The following is a 14422-nucleotide window of genomic DNA, read 5'->3' as shown; positions in this document are numbered from 1 at the left end:
ATCCATTCATGGGATGTGGGCTTCGCCGGCTGGTCCAGCATTTATTGCCCATCCCTAGTTGCTCTTGAGGTGGTGGCGGTGAGCTGCCTTCTTGAACCGCTGCAGTCCATGTGGTCCATCGATGCCATCCGAGTTGGAGTGACTTTTGGAGAGAGAATTCAAAAGTGAAATCTTCAAAGATGAAAATTGGAAGTTCTCATGAGAAGGATGGAGTTTCAGTGAGATTGGTTGATTTACAGTGTTATTAACATCTGGGTGGGTTGTTCAAAAATCTGTGGAATCTGTTTTGGTCGCATTTGGTACTTATTATGCAGTGTGATGTGTCTGACCACAGTTTTCCTGTTAATTCAAATATGCTCTAACATTCAGGGTAAGTATGAGGTACAAGATAGATATTGTAAATTGTTTTATCTTTCTGACCTTTTATTTATTTTGTTTTTTTGTTTTGTTTGAAATCTTGTAGCTTTCTTCACTGAACAAGTGTCTTAAATCTCAAATTTTGTCTACATTAAACAAAACGTTATTGGTCCCTAACCAGATCTTACCAACAATTTAAGGGTCAGTCTTGGATCATAACAGAGGGTGTAACTAGTAGGGTAGATAAAGTGGAACCAGTGGATGTAGCATATTTGGATTTTTAAAAAAAATTCCATTAGGTCCACATGACAGGTTGTTACACAAGATAAGGGCTCCAGTGTTGCGAGTAACATTTAAGCGTGGACTAGTCAAAGGACAGAAAACAGAAAGTAGAAATAAACAGGTAATTTTTCAGATTGACAGGCTGTTATTATTGGTGTGCCACAGAGATCATTGCTGGACCCTCTATATTGTGATCTATATTAATGACTAAGATGAAAGGATCGAGTGTAATGTATCAATGATTGCTGACCATACAGAGCTCAATGGGAAAGTAAGCTGTGAGGAGGATACAAAGAAACTGCAAAGGGATATAGACAAGATAAATGAATGGGCAAGAATGTGGCAAATGGAGTATAATGTGAGGAAATGCAAGTTATTCATTTGATAGGAAGAATAGAAAAACAGTGTTTTTTAAATGGTGAGAAACTTTTATGTTGGTGTTCAAAGGGATATATCCTAAACACAAAGTTAACTTGCAGGGACAGCAAGCAATTAGGAAGGCAAATGAAATGTTGGCCTTTATCTCAAGGGGTTTGGAGTGGAAAGGTAAGTAAGTCTTTCTGCAATTGTACAGAGCTGTGGTACTGTATAAAATTTTGGGCTCTGTATCTAAGGATGGGTTTACATGTTTTAGAGGGGTGCAATAAAGGTTCGTTAGATCGATCCCGGGGACAAAACAGCTGGTCCATGAGAAGAGATTGCATAATGTGACCCTATATTCTCTGGAGTTTAAAAGAATGAGAGTTAATCTCATTGAAACATTTAAGGTTGTGAGAGATCTTGATAGGATAGATGCTGAGAGGCTGCTCCACCCTGGCTAGAGAGTCTACAACAAAGGATCATAGTCTCAGGAAAAGGGAACTGTCATTTAGGACGGAGATGAGGAGAAATTTCTTCACTCATAGGATTGTGAATTTTTGGAATTCTCTACCCCAAAGAGCTGTGCATACTCAGTCATTGAGGGCAATCAAGGCTCAGATCGAAAAATATTTGGACACTAAAAAAAAAGAGGGATATCGGGATCAAGCAGGAAAGTGGAGTTGAGATCAAAGGTCAGTCATGATCCTATTGAATGGCACAGCAGGCTCACTCCTATTTATGTTCGTACTTAAAATCCTACTTTAGACATGATAGATTTCACGTTAGGGAAAAGAATAGTCAAAAATCTTTTGAAAATTCAGAGTGGCTTGATTTGCTAATCGAAAAAATTGTGAGGGGAAATCTCAACATCAGAAAACTGAAGGTGTCTTGGGACATAGGACTTTACATTGGGAAAGGTTGAAATAGAAGTACAATAACAAATAGGGGTTTTATTTGTTTGTTAAACAGAACATCAAGACATTGCACTAGATCACTGTATTGCTATTCCTTCGGGTGGGTTACAATGGTCCTATGCACCTTCAGTTTTCCTAAGTTCTATCTTTCTCACAATGAAGTTCATTTCAAATCCTTAAACATGAGTGGAATAGTCAATTAGTCAATCATGTTTTACTCTTATCACAGGCCAGCCTGGCTATTCAATATTTGGGTTTTAGCAGAAATCAAGTTCATGAATAATTTCATGCCATTACTTCAAGCCTTCTTTCCAAGCTTTTCCTTTGACTTACTAACTTATCTTACTTTAGGTCCAAGTTAAGCTTCCTTTAACTTCAAATAATGCAAGGCTGATGGCTTCTGCTGCAGGATTCCTCCCTTGGCACTTTACAAAGAATGAGTCTAATATACAATTCACTGAAATCTGCCTTACAAAGATTTCCAATGGTGATTTCAATGTAAATTTAGATATCATGTTTCCCTGTAATACCAATAGGTAACTAATAGGACTATCAATGTTAATCTTATGACCACTCAATCTCAGCTCAACATAATGTTTGTTACTTTTTTAAAAGCAAAGAACTGTGGATGCTGGAAATCCAAAACAGAAGCAAAAACAAAAATACCTGGAAAAACTCAGCAGGTCTGGCAGCATCGGTGGAGAGGAGCACAGTTGACGTTTCGAGTCCTCATGACCCTTCAACAAAACTAAGTAAAAATAGAAAAGGGGTAAAATATAAGCTGGTTTAAGGGGGGGGGATGTTAGGAAAAGAAGAGCTAGGTAGAGGGCCAGTGATAGGTGGAGATAACCAAAAGATGTCACAGACAAAAGGACATTGTTTTATCTCTACCTTGTAGCCTTTTTAGATTCCTTCACCCCACCCCACCCCCACTAGGGCTATCTGTGCCTTGCTTGTCCTGCTTTCTACCCTTAAGTAGCACATTCCTTTAGATAATATCACCTCCTTCAACACCTCTTTGTCCTTTTGTCTGTGACGTCTTTTGGTTATCTCCACCTATCACTGGCCCTCTACCTAGCTCTTCTTGTCCCAACACCCTGCCCCCCCCGCCCCCCCAACCTTTATCCAGCTTATATTTCACCCCTTTTCTATTTTTACTTAGTTCTGTTGAAGGGTCATGAGGACTCGAAATGTCAACTGTGTTCCTCTCCACTGATGCTGCCAGACCTGATGTGTTACTTTATTGTTGCTTTCCCATAAATCACTCCAAATACTTTCTGGGGGGGAAAAATTCTATTCAACATTTTTGTTCCTCAGTAACTGACATTTCTATCAACCAGAATAAGGTTTTATAAAAAAAATATAATTTTTTAAATTACATATCTCATAATAACATGATTACATTCACCTAGGCTCTCATAATAATTGCAATTGTTTCTTTTTAAAACAAGGAGCTTTTCCTTTAATGCCCATTAATTGGATATGGGATTTTTTTGATGCCAAAGATTTGAACGTGTAAGGTTTTCAAGTTTCAGTGGTGTACACACAATCAATTGCACACAGCATAAACACAGCATCTTCCTAGCTTAATATTCAAGGTAAATTGATCAATCTAATGATCACAAAATGATAAACTTAGGCAGCTAGATCGATTATACTGCTGAATATGCATCTGGATATACTGCCTTTATGCATCACAAACTAGTCGTCCAGACAACTGAGCTAACTGACCCTAGCCGAACTCAAAGTACTTCACAGCCAATGAAGTATTTATGAATTGTAGCCACCATTGTAAAGTAGGAAACATAGCAGCCAATTTGTGCACAGCAAGCTCCCACAAATAGAAATATGATAAGGGCCAGACAATCTGCGTTTTGCAAGGTTGATTGAGGGGTAAATATTGAGCAGGAATCCGGAGTAAGTGCACTGCTCTTCTTCTAACTAGTGCCATGGCGTTTTTTTAAATCCACCTGAACAGGCAGATGAGTAGAAATAGTCTGGATGTCAGGCATTTCTTCTTTTCTGAAATATTAGGGAGTTTCAGGAATGTGTTGCCAGCTGGTGCGGTATTTGCTGACTCCGCATTGCTTGCACGAGACAGCCCGCATGATTCCCAATTAGGGCAGAGATTATATCATCTAGAAGGTAAGTGGGGTAACAGAGAACACATAATTGATGTGATCTCATGTACTGGTTGCGATCACTTGATGGGGTTGGGGAATAATTTCCCAGTGTATTTTTTCCTTTATTGGTCCTGGGTTTTTGTTTCACCTCTCCCAGGTGATTACATGGCTGGAGTGTAGGGAGCTACTACTCATGATGCTCCAGCCATCATGAGCATGGAGCAGGCTTGATGGGCCAGCTGTCTTTTGCTATTTGTCAATTTTTGTATGCTCATATCCATTAAACATACTCAACTGACTGTAGTTCTTGCAGACATTGTGATATAGCACACTCGCTGTTAAAAAATGCACATTTCGGTTGTAAACAACTACATATGCAACATCAAAAATACATTACTGTAAATTGTTTTGCAGTAAACAGACTCCCCAATTCATGTTCAAATATGGCAGATTACTATTCATAGTTTTAGTTGTAACCATGTAATTACTTCCTAATGCAATCATCCAAGTATTTGGGTTTACCACAATCCATTTTTAGACTCGTTTGCACAGCCAAGTCTTCCAAGATCCAGGATTGATTGTTTTGTTGTCCGTGTCACAGGAGGATTCAACACTTGCACCATACAGTAAGAGCCCAGCCAGTTCTAATAGCTAGTTACATGTTGTCTTTCAGCATTCACTGCTCCACGGGTGTCCATGCCTCTAGCTCATTTGGGCATAGGAATCATCTGGGTGTGATTTTAAATATTCTTTTATTTGTCATTTTTATGATTTCATTGAATAAATCGTGCTACAAAAATCAAAAGCAGCAGCTACTGGATGGGTTTTTATACTGAAAATTATAACCCAAAACACAAGAAATATTCCCGAGGCAGGAATTAGAGCTTCTGTTTGTGTAGCATGTGTAAATGCAGCACCTTTTATGCAAAACACCTTTCCTTATTTGGAATGGTCCTCCCAGGATTTCCTTCTGACATGAACACTTCTCTCCACTGCTTGTTTTTATGCTGTCTCTCAGGCAGAGATGAATGTGACATGAGTGAGACATAAATAGATTCACTCAGGACACATTGCAAAATAAACAAGCAATGCAAAATTTCAAATACAATATCATACCTGTCACTTCTATATCATTAGTTCTGGAGTCTCATTTCCATATTGTATTGTGGCAGTTCTCTTTGACATTTAAGTTTTCTTTTCTGATCCGTCGGAGAGTGTGAGTTTCACTTGTTGGTAGTGGCACTTCTGTAAGATGGGAAAAGTTTATAATGGGATATCTAGTTTGATTATTCATTTGATGGCCTCCTGGAATGCCAAGCGGAGAAAAGAGGTGCCTCCCACAACAGTTCTTAGTGGGCAGGTTATTGTGATGTTTTCCATGATCAAGGACTCTTGGCCACAATCGCACTTTGGGTTGTCCCTTATCTTCCACTTATGGGACAAATGACCACATTGTCCATGTCCTGTGCAGATTCGATTGAGCGCTGTCCACCGTCTTCGAGGAAGGTTGAAGCCAGGGTCTTCTATTGTTGGCTCAGTGATGAGGTGCTGATTCTTTATACTATATGTCCTCTACATTTCCATCCATCTTGACAGTAAGTTGATAGCAGCAGCATGAATACTAGCTGCTGTTTCTCCGAATAGCTGGCACAATTTTAAGCACTTTCTTGATGGATTTTCGCAGTGAGTGAAAAAGTCAGCGTTGCTCAAGGCTTTTTTTTGCTGTTAGCATTTATCTAGTAATCCCAATTGGTGTATCTTAACCCGAGGTGGTTACATTGGAATTGTAGAGAAACTCTTGTTATAATATGCTATCCGATGGTTCAGATGTGTGATTTTGATGTATCGATCTGTCCAATATTGGTTTCCACCACCCACTTAACTCACCTTTTGTAAAGTCCATGTTTCACCCTCAACTAATACAGCAATGGCACCGAGAACGCATGAACAACAAGGATTTGCAGCTTCCTCTTGTTATCAATGGGCAAGATCTGCCTTCAAACAGCATATGGAGGTTTTTTAGTTTCTGTGACGCACGCACACACGCCACACATTTATTATACAACACAGGAACCTTTCCTTACTCTTTTTGTTTTCCTTGTAAATAAGCAGATAATCACATTTCTAGAGAAAGATCCATTGCAGAATATTTTAAGATTTAATTTAAAACACAAGTCTAGATACTTGATGCCTGTATAATCCAAAGTCAATTGTTATTACTTCTGTCAGTGTTTGAAAAGCTGGGGATGGGGAGGATGGGCAGAATGTTAATGCAGGTGGATCATCGAGTTCCATCACATATATCAGTACACTTTCCATCTCTCTGCATCTTTTCAATTACAAGGGTCTCATGAGGTGGTGCAAGGTAACGACTAGTGTGACAATCACAGCACTCTGTGTAAATGGTACTGTGCACAATAATTCTACTTTTTCTCAACACTGTTGTTCAGAATCACGAGCATGAACACTGGATGCTTGAATTATGCATTATATTAGTTAGCATGGTTCTGCCATCCATTTTTTACAATTCCTTTTTCTAATTTAAAACTTAATGGAGGACATACAGAAATTCGGCAAGCTGAAATCATTTTGAGATCAATAATGTGAAATGATTGCACCTCATTTAGTGTAATGACTTCAGCTATAATCGAGTAATTTACCAAAATACTAAACTGAAGCAATTACACGCAAATGTATGTGGCAACTGGCAATTTCCTGCATTAAGGAAACACAATTAATTTTTGTCAGATTGTCTGTTTCTTTCAGTTTTCTCTTTTACATATAAAGGATGATTGACTAACCATGCACTGGAGACACCTAGGAATGAGTAATTAAACTATCCTATTTACAGTAATACTTCAACAGGTAATGCTGTAAAAACAATGTAAATTGTAAAAAAATTACCTCTGAAATACTTCCACTACATTAGTTAAGCTGCTTATATTAAATAGATCAAATTAGTTCATTGAAGCAATAACTAATCAAAACTACTAACACAAGTGTGATCAAAATTCCACCATTGCCTTCCATAGCAATGTCTAAAGAATGGTCCCCGTGACCCAAATTCAGCTGACAAACTCCTATCATATCCATCCAATCAGGCATTTGCCCACATTAAACACACGAAACCATGGGCAGAATCTTCTGGTCGGCGTGCAGGCGCAGGCCCCACACGCAGACGCGTAAAATGATGCGTGGTGACATCAGGCATGCGTCCCGACCTCACCCACGTGTCATTCCAATCTTCTGTTCAGTGGGCACTCATTTGAGTTGGCTGCGTGCTCACTGAACTGTCAAACTGCTAGAGCCATTGATAAACTAATTAACCAAATTGACAGGGCTGCCCGTCCAACCTTAAGGTTGGCAGGCAGGGGAAGAGCCCAAGCGGTCTTCATGTTTTGCATGAAACCTCATCCATGAATGGGACGAGGTTTCATGAAGGTTTTATTAAATGAATTTTAAAAATGTTGACGCTTCATAAACACGTCCCAGCTCATGTGACATTGTCACATGAGGGGACATGTCTGAATCATTTTTCTTTCTTTTTTTACAAACTTTAAAAGTGAACTTTATCCATGAAGAAGCTCCATGCCTCAAGGAGATTGCTGTGCTCTTTTGCGGCATGCGCGAAAGAGCGCAGGCCCCGACTCTTCGTCCTCCTCCCCCTGCCCGCAGAGGTAGCACTGAGCGCTTCTGGGTGCGTGTCACGCTGGGCAGACTTTAATTGGCCCACCCACATAAAATGGGGGCATACAGCCATTTTAGGCAATCGGCTCCGTGCCTGCTCCCAACCGGCCCGCCCGACAGGCAGAAGATTCTGCCCCATGTTTCAACTCTGCCCCGCTTTTGTTGGGGGCTAAAAATTGAGAAGTCAACTTTGTACTCTTAGTACAAGAGGTGGCACCAATTAAATGGTTCACTGGTTCTATCATTCCAACTGCCAGACATTGCAGGATGAGAAAAGGTTCATCACAATCAGGAAACAGCCCTTCTGAACACTTTGCTTAGGAATTTTAAAGACTATACAACTAAATCTGCCCAGTTTTTAAGGTTCTGGAATTGGGGAGAATGGAAGTGAGGAGGGGTGGAGAGGGATAAAAACAAAAAACTGCGGATGCTGGAAATCCAAAACAAAAACAGAATTACCTGGAAAAACTCAGCAGGTCTGGCAGCATCGGCGGAGAAGAAAAGAGTTGACGTTTTGAGTCCTCATGACCCTTCGACAGTTCTGGGATCTAGGGGTTTTCTGTACAGGCAGTGCTACTTTACAATGTAGAGAGATCTCTCACGTTTTGCATAGGAGATCAACTTGCCTTTTGGGTCTGTGTGGGAAATCTTGATTTTTGGCAGTGCTTATGTGTATTTGGCCAACCCCATCTCCTTTGTGGATGGCGTTTCACAATTTTTACCTATGGGTGCTTTTTGTATATCAGGGCTTTCTTGGGAAATAATGCAGATCAGACATTAATGTTGACTCGAATATATAGTTCCAATCCTTTCCTAATTCATATCAAACGATAGCTAGATACAGGCACTGAACCTCAAATCTGGCTATCCGAAAACTGGCAGTATCCAAATACTGGAATTTTTTTAAGCGGGCCATACAAGAATTTTAAATGAGTGAAAAAACTTCCTGGCATGTTCGGGGAGTTACTGCATTGGCGTGGTGGCGTGCCGAGCAGTTGCGCGCTTTGTGTGCCTGAGATTTTGAGTGGCTCAGGGACCTGTGACCCCACCCGACCCAGCTCGGAAAAGTTCAGGGAGTTGCTACATCAGCACAGCTCCGGGCGCTTCCCATGCTCCAAGTGGTCAGAGTGACTCTTGGTCACCAAAGTGCTTTGCGATCATTTCATTTGGTCTTCATGTGTGCCCTATTTATCGAAATAAGGGGCTCCAATTTGTTTTCCGAAAACTGGCAAGTTCTGAAATTTGGCGCGGGCTTGGTCCCAAGGTTGCCAGTTTTCACAGAATCACAGAATCTTAACAGCATAGAAGGAGGCCATTCGGCCCATCACGTCTGCACCAGCTCTCCAAATGAGCATTATGTCCTAATGCCATTGCCCTGCCTTTTCCCCGTACTCTTGCATATTGATTCTATTCAAATAATCATCTAATGTCCTCTTGAATGCCTCAATTGAACCTGCCTCCACCACGCTTCCAGGCAGTGCTTTCCAGACCCGAACCACTCGTTGTGTGGGAAAGTTTTTTCTCACAACACACTTGCTTCTTTTGCAAATCACTTTAAATCTGTGCCCTCTCATTCTTGATCCTTTTACGAGTGGGAACAGCTTCTCCCTATTTACTCTGTCTGGCCCCCCCCCAAGATTTTGAAGATCCCTTTCAAATCTCCTCTCAGCCTTCTTCTCTCCAAGAAGAACAGTCCCAATCTCTCCAATCTATCCTCATAGCTGAAGTTTCTCATCCCTAGAACCATTTTTGTAAACCCCTTCTGCACTCTCACCAGTGTGTTCACATCGTTCCTATAATGTGGTGCCCAGAACTATACACAATATTCCAGCTGAGGTCTAACAAGTGTCTTTTACAAATTCAGCATGATCTCCCTGCCCTTGTACTCTATGCCCCTATTAATAAAGCCCAGGATACTATATACTTTATTAACTGCTCTCTTCATCTGTCTTGCCACCTTTAATGATCTATGCACATGACACTTTACCTATAAGTCAACATTCAATCTTACCTGAAAAAGTCACAACACAGCAATACTGACCCTTGTTACGATCCTTGAAGTGACTGCTAACTTTTAAAAAGGAAATTTTAGTGAATGACTGAAAAGATCACATGACAAGATTTTATGTTTTCAGACTTTTACTGTAACAAACAAACTAAAAGCAGCATGTTCTAAACACTACTGCAATAGGAAACTTAAACTCTGAACTACAGGAAACCTTCCCATCAACATGTAAAATGACCAAAAAATCCCTTCCACGGTTATACTTAAGGATTGGCTAACAGGCAGAAAGCAGAAAGTAGGAATAAACAGACCATTCTTGTGTTGGCAGACTGTGACTTGTGGGGTACTGCAAGGATCAGTATTTGGGTCCCAGCTGTTCACAATATATATCAATGATTTGGATGTGGGGACAAAATGTAATATTTCCAAGTTCGTGGATGATACAAAGCCAGGTGGGAATGTGTGTTGTGAGGAAGATGGAAAGCAGCTACAGGAGGACTTGGACAGACTTGGTGAGTGGGCAAGAACATGGCAGATGGAATATAATGTGGAAAAATGTGGGGTTATCCACTTTGGTGGAAGAAACAGATGTGTAGAGTATTTCCTAGATGATAAGAGATTAGAAAGTGTAGATGTACAAAGGGATCTGGGTGTCCTTGTCCATAAGTCACTGAAAGCTAACATGCAGATGCAGCAGGCAATTAGGAAGGCTAATGGAATGTTAGCCTTTATTGCAAGAGGACTTGAGTACAGGAGTAGTGAAGTCTTGCTTCAATTGTATAGAAACTTGGTTAGACCGCACCTGGAGCACTGTGTGCAGTTTTGACCCTCTTACCTCAGAAACGATATTTTTGCCATACAGGAAGTGCAACAAAGGTTCACCAGAGTTGGCGGGACTGTCTTATGAAGGGAGGTTGGAGAAACTGAGCCTGTATTCTCTAGAGTTTCGAAGAATGAGAGGTGATCTCGCTGAAACCACCAAAACACTTAAAGGAATTGATAGGGTTGATGTAGGTGTTTCCCCTGGTTGGGCAGTCTAGAACCAGGGGACACAATTCCAAAATAAGATCGAGATGAGGAGAAATTTCTTTACTCAGAGGGTTGTGAATCGTTGGAATTCTTTACCCCAGAGGGTGAGGAAAGCTCAATCATTGAGTATGTTTAAGAAAGAGATTGATAGATTTCTGATTAACAATAATGAAAAGGGTTGTGGCGATATTAGGGTAAAAGGCATTGAAGTGTTCAATCAGCCATGATCCTACTGAATGGCAGAACAGGCTTGATGGGCTGAATGGCCTTCTCCTGTTCATATGTTCATTCTCCAGGGACCAGTCCAAGTGATTCTTAGCCCCATGGGCTTCCTTCTTTTATTTTTCTTTCCCAGGCAGGCAATTCCTAATCCCAGGACCGACTTTCATGATGAGGGACAAATTGGAGGTTCTTCCTTCTCGTCAGAGCTAGGCAAGTCTTCCAGTCTCACTTAAATCCTCATGAATTCAGACTCTTCAACCTGAGCATGAGCTCCCACCTGCGTTTCATGTGGTGGCCGACAGGGCCAGCATTTTCTCTGCTTATGGTGCAGGACTATCTGCCTCTATTTTCTCTGCTCATTCTCTCTCTCAGATTCTTGCAAACTGACCCTGCCAGTGAGGTTCAGTGATATTTTAAGAAAACCTGTAACCTGATTCTACAATGGCTTCCCATGGACTCTTCCCCTCTCAAAGCCCATCTCCATGCCATCATGGACCACATGGGCATCCTATCCAGGTAGAAACTCTAATTAGCCATCATCTAGATCCTCAGCTCCATTCCATCTTAAAATTAAATAGACAGTTTAAAGTATAACAGTTGACAAAACCTGACATTCCTAACACCTCCCTGGGAGCACTGTTAGCACAGCTGCTCTGGTCACTGTTTGCATGTGTGAATATCATGTACCTTCTTCCCAGTAAGAAAATCCTTTAATCTTGAACACCAAGCTACCCAAGCTTTTTATCAAGCAGAATTCAGAACAGGTCACATGACTCCCTTCATTGCTCCTTTTTAGCCTAAATTAGAGAGGTAGTTTCAAAACATAGCAACCTTATAGACTTCCTTTTTGTAATTATATATACAGATCATGTCACATGCTGTTAAGGCAATCTGTATGGCGAACTCTACATACAACTTAAGAGAAACTGTCACCATGATAGTTGTGACTATCTAGTTAGCCAAAGCCTCTGGCCAACAACAATTCCCGCATTGGGACATATTCCAGACAATACATATAGAGGGTAAAGAACCTGATTAGAATGTGGGACTCACAACCACAGAGATTAGTTGAGGTAACAAACATAGATGCATTTAAGAGGAAGTTAAATAAACAAATGAGAGAGAATGGAATAGAAGGTTATGTTGATGGGTTCAGTTGAAGAACAGCAAAAGGAGGCTCACGTGGACTACCATCACTGGCATGGAGCTGCATAGGCTGATTCTGTGCTGCACACTCTATGAGAACATAAAAAGTATGAGACAGGAACAGGAATAGGGCATTTGGTCCCTTGAGCCTCCTCTACCATTCAAAAAGACCATGGCTGAATGGCTGAACATCTGTAACAATTCCACTTTCCCACCCTATCCCCATATTCATTGATTCTCCTGTGTTCAAGAATCTATTGATCTCTGTCTCAGCTATACTCCACAATTGAGCATCCACAGTTCTTTCGGGTAAGAATTCCAAAGACTGACAACCTTTTGAACTAAGAAATTTTTCCTCATCTTAGGATAAGGGCTTGGCCATTTAAGACTAAGACTATGACCACGTAGTTCTCTCACCAGGGAATCAAACTTTCAACATCTATCCTGCTCCAAGAATTTTATGCATTTCCATGCATTGCAAGTTCATTTTTACCAAGTTTGCATTTTCCGCAACCTCGGAATAATGATGCCAGTTTTTCATAAATATTATTTTAAATTGCTTTCTCATACACAGTTACCTAGAATACCATAGATCAGATATGGGCATACCAGCTAGCATACTATTACAAAATGATCACCAGTTTTCTGAGGGAAAGATGATGGTGTGTGGGTAGTGTCATTGGACTACTCATCCAGAGGCCAAGGTTAATGCCCCGGAGACATGGATCCAAATCTCACAATAGCAGCTGGTGGAACTGAAATTTAATTAATAAATTTGCTAATCTCAGTAATGGTGACTATGAAACTATAATTGATTATTGTAAAAATCTATCCAGTTCACTAATGTCCTTCAGGAATGGAAATCTGCCATCCTTACCTTGCCTGACCTACGCGCAACTCCAGACACACAGCAACGTGGTTGACTCTTACCTGCCCTTTAAAATGTTCTAACAAGCCACTCAGTTATATCAAAAAGTGCTGCAGAAAAGTTGAACACATGGGCTGCAGCGGATCAAGATGGCAGCTCACCACCGCCTTCTCAGGGGCAATTAGGGATGGGCAACAATTGCTGGCCTAGCCAGTGACACCCACATCCGATAAAATAATAAAAATGTACATATAATATACAAAATGACTTTTTAAACAGAATTTTATGATTCTATAAATGAAAAAATCAAATTATATGAAGGTAAATAGACCTTGAAGGCATAAAATTCAGCAACTGAAATAATCAACACAAATATGTGCAATCAAAAATTGATTTAAGGATAAAGCACTATGCAATTGTAAGGGGGCAGTGAAAGAATCAGACATGTTTAACCTTATGAGGATTAATGAGATGGTTAAAAGTATAAATCTTGCCTATTGTGCTTGAAGGACCTGAAAATGGAGAAGTGTGGCAATTACATTATTTTATAATATTCTAAATGGGAAAAATGTGGTTTAAAAACTAAGCAAATTCAGAGGAATATTTATCATGTTACGATCAAAAAAGGCATAGGTAAATAGCATTTATAGATACTATGATAAAGACTGAGCAGAATTAACATAAACTTACCTCCACCTCCTCCGAGCAGACTTTTGTTTGCTGCAAGAGATGAACAAAAGCAAAGTCAATATCCAAGACCTAAACTTCACCCAACAATTGAGAGAAATAAAACTTAACACGTCACTACAGGTCAATGTTATCATTCTGCAAGCAGTGGCTGTGCTTACTGACACACCGCTCAACTTCAAGCAAGTTTCTTTAAATTCTAAATCAATAAGCTTTTACACTTCACTCACTGTGAAAGTAAGACGTGGCAATTTGACGATTTACAGACCACAGGAGATTACACACAATGCAAAGCGATTCTTGGTTTTAGAAACATAGAAAATGTAGGAGACCATTCAGCTCTTCAAGTCTGTTCTGCTGTTCAATAAGATCATGGCTGAGGTGCGTCTTAGCTCCATCCACCTGTTTTGGCTCCATACCCTTGGGCTAACAAAAGTCCTTCAAAATCTGATTTAGAACGATTAATTGAGCTGGTATCTGCTTCTTGTGTGGGAAGGGTTCCACACATTTACCATCCTTTGCATATGTTCCCTAACTTCCCTTCAGAGTGGTCTGGCTCTGACTTTGAGGTGATGCCCCTTTGTCCTAGGCTTCTCGCACCAGTGGAAAAGGTTTCTATCTACCCTGTCAATTCCTTTCAATATCCCAAAAACTTTTGCGCAGGCAGAGAAATTTCTAGGAAAGCACAGCAAGTCAGTTAGCATCTGATGAGAGAAGAGGCAACTGTACAGGTACTATGCTT

General features: G+C 40.5%; 1 protein-coding gene across 1 annotated transcript in view; it reads right to left on the bottom strand.

Annotated features, from left to right (window-relative positions):
• macrod2 (mono-ADP ribosylhydrolase 2) overlaps positions 1 to 14422 on the bottom strand; it is an 897762-nt gene that overhangs the window by 689222 nt on the left and 194118 nt on the right. Inside the window, exon 5 of the mRNA XM_041212085.1 lies at positions 13684 to 13713. Within this exon, the coding sequence (XP_041068019.1) occupies positions 13684 to 13713 (30 nt within the window). The remainder of the gene's footprint in view (positions 1 to 13683; positions 13714 to 14422) is intronic.

This window comes from Carcharodon carcharias, chromosome 2, assembly GCF_017639515.1.
Source record: "Carcharodon carcharias isolate sCarCar2 chromosome 2, sCarCar2.pri, whole genome shotgun sequence".
Lineage (NCBI taxonomy): Eukaryota > Metazoa > Chordata > Chondrichthyes > Lamniformes > Lamnidae > Carcharodon > Carcharodon carcharias.
This window is presented reverse-complemented; position numbering and strand designations above follow the sequence as displayed.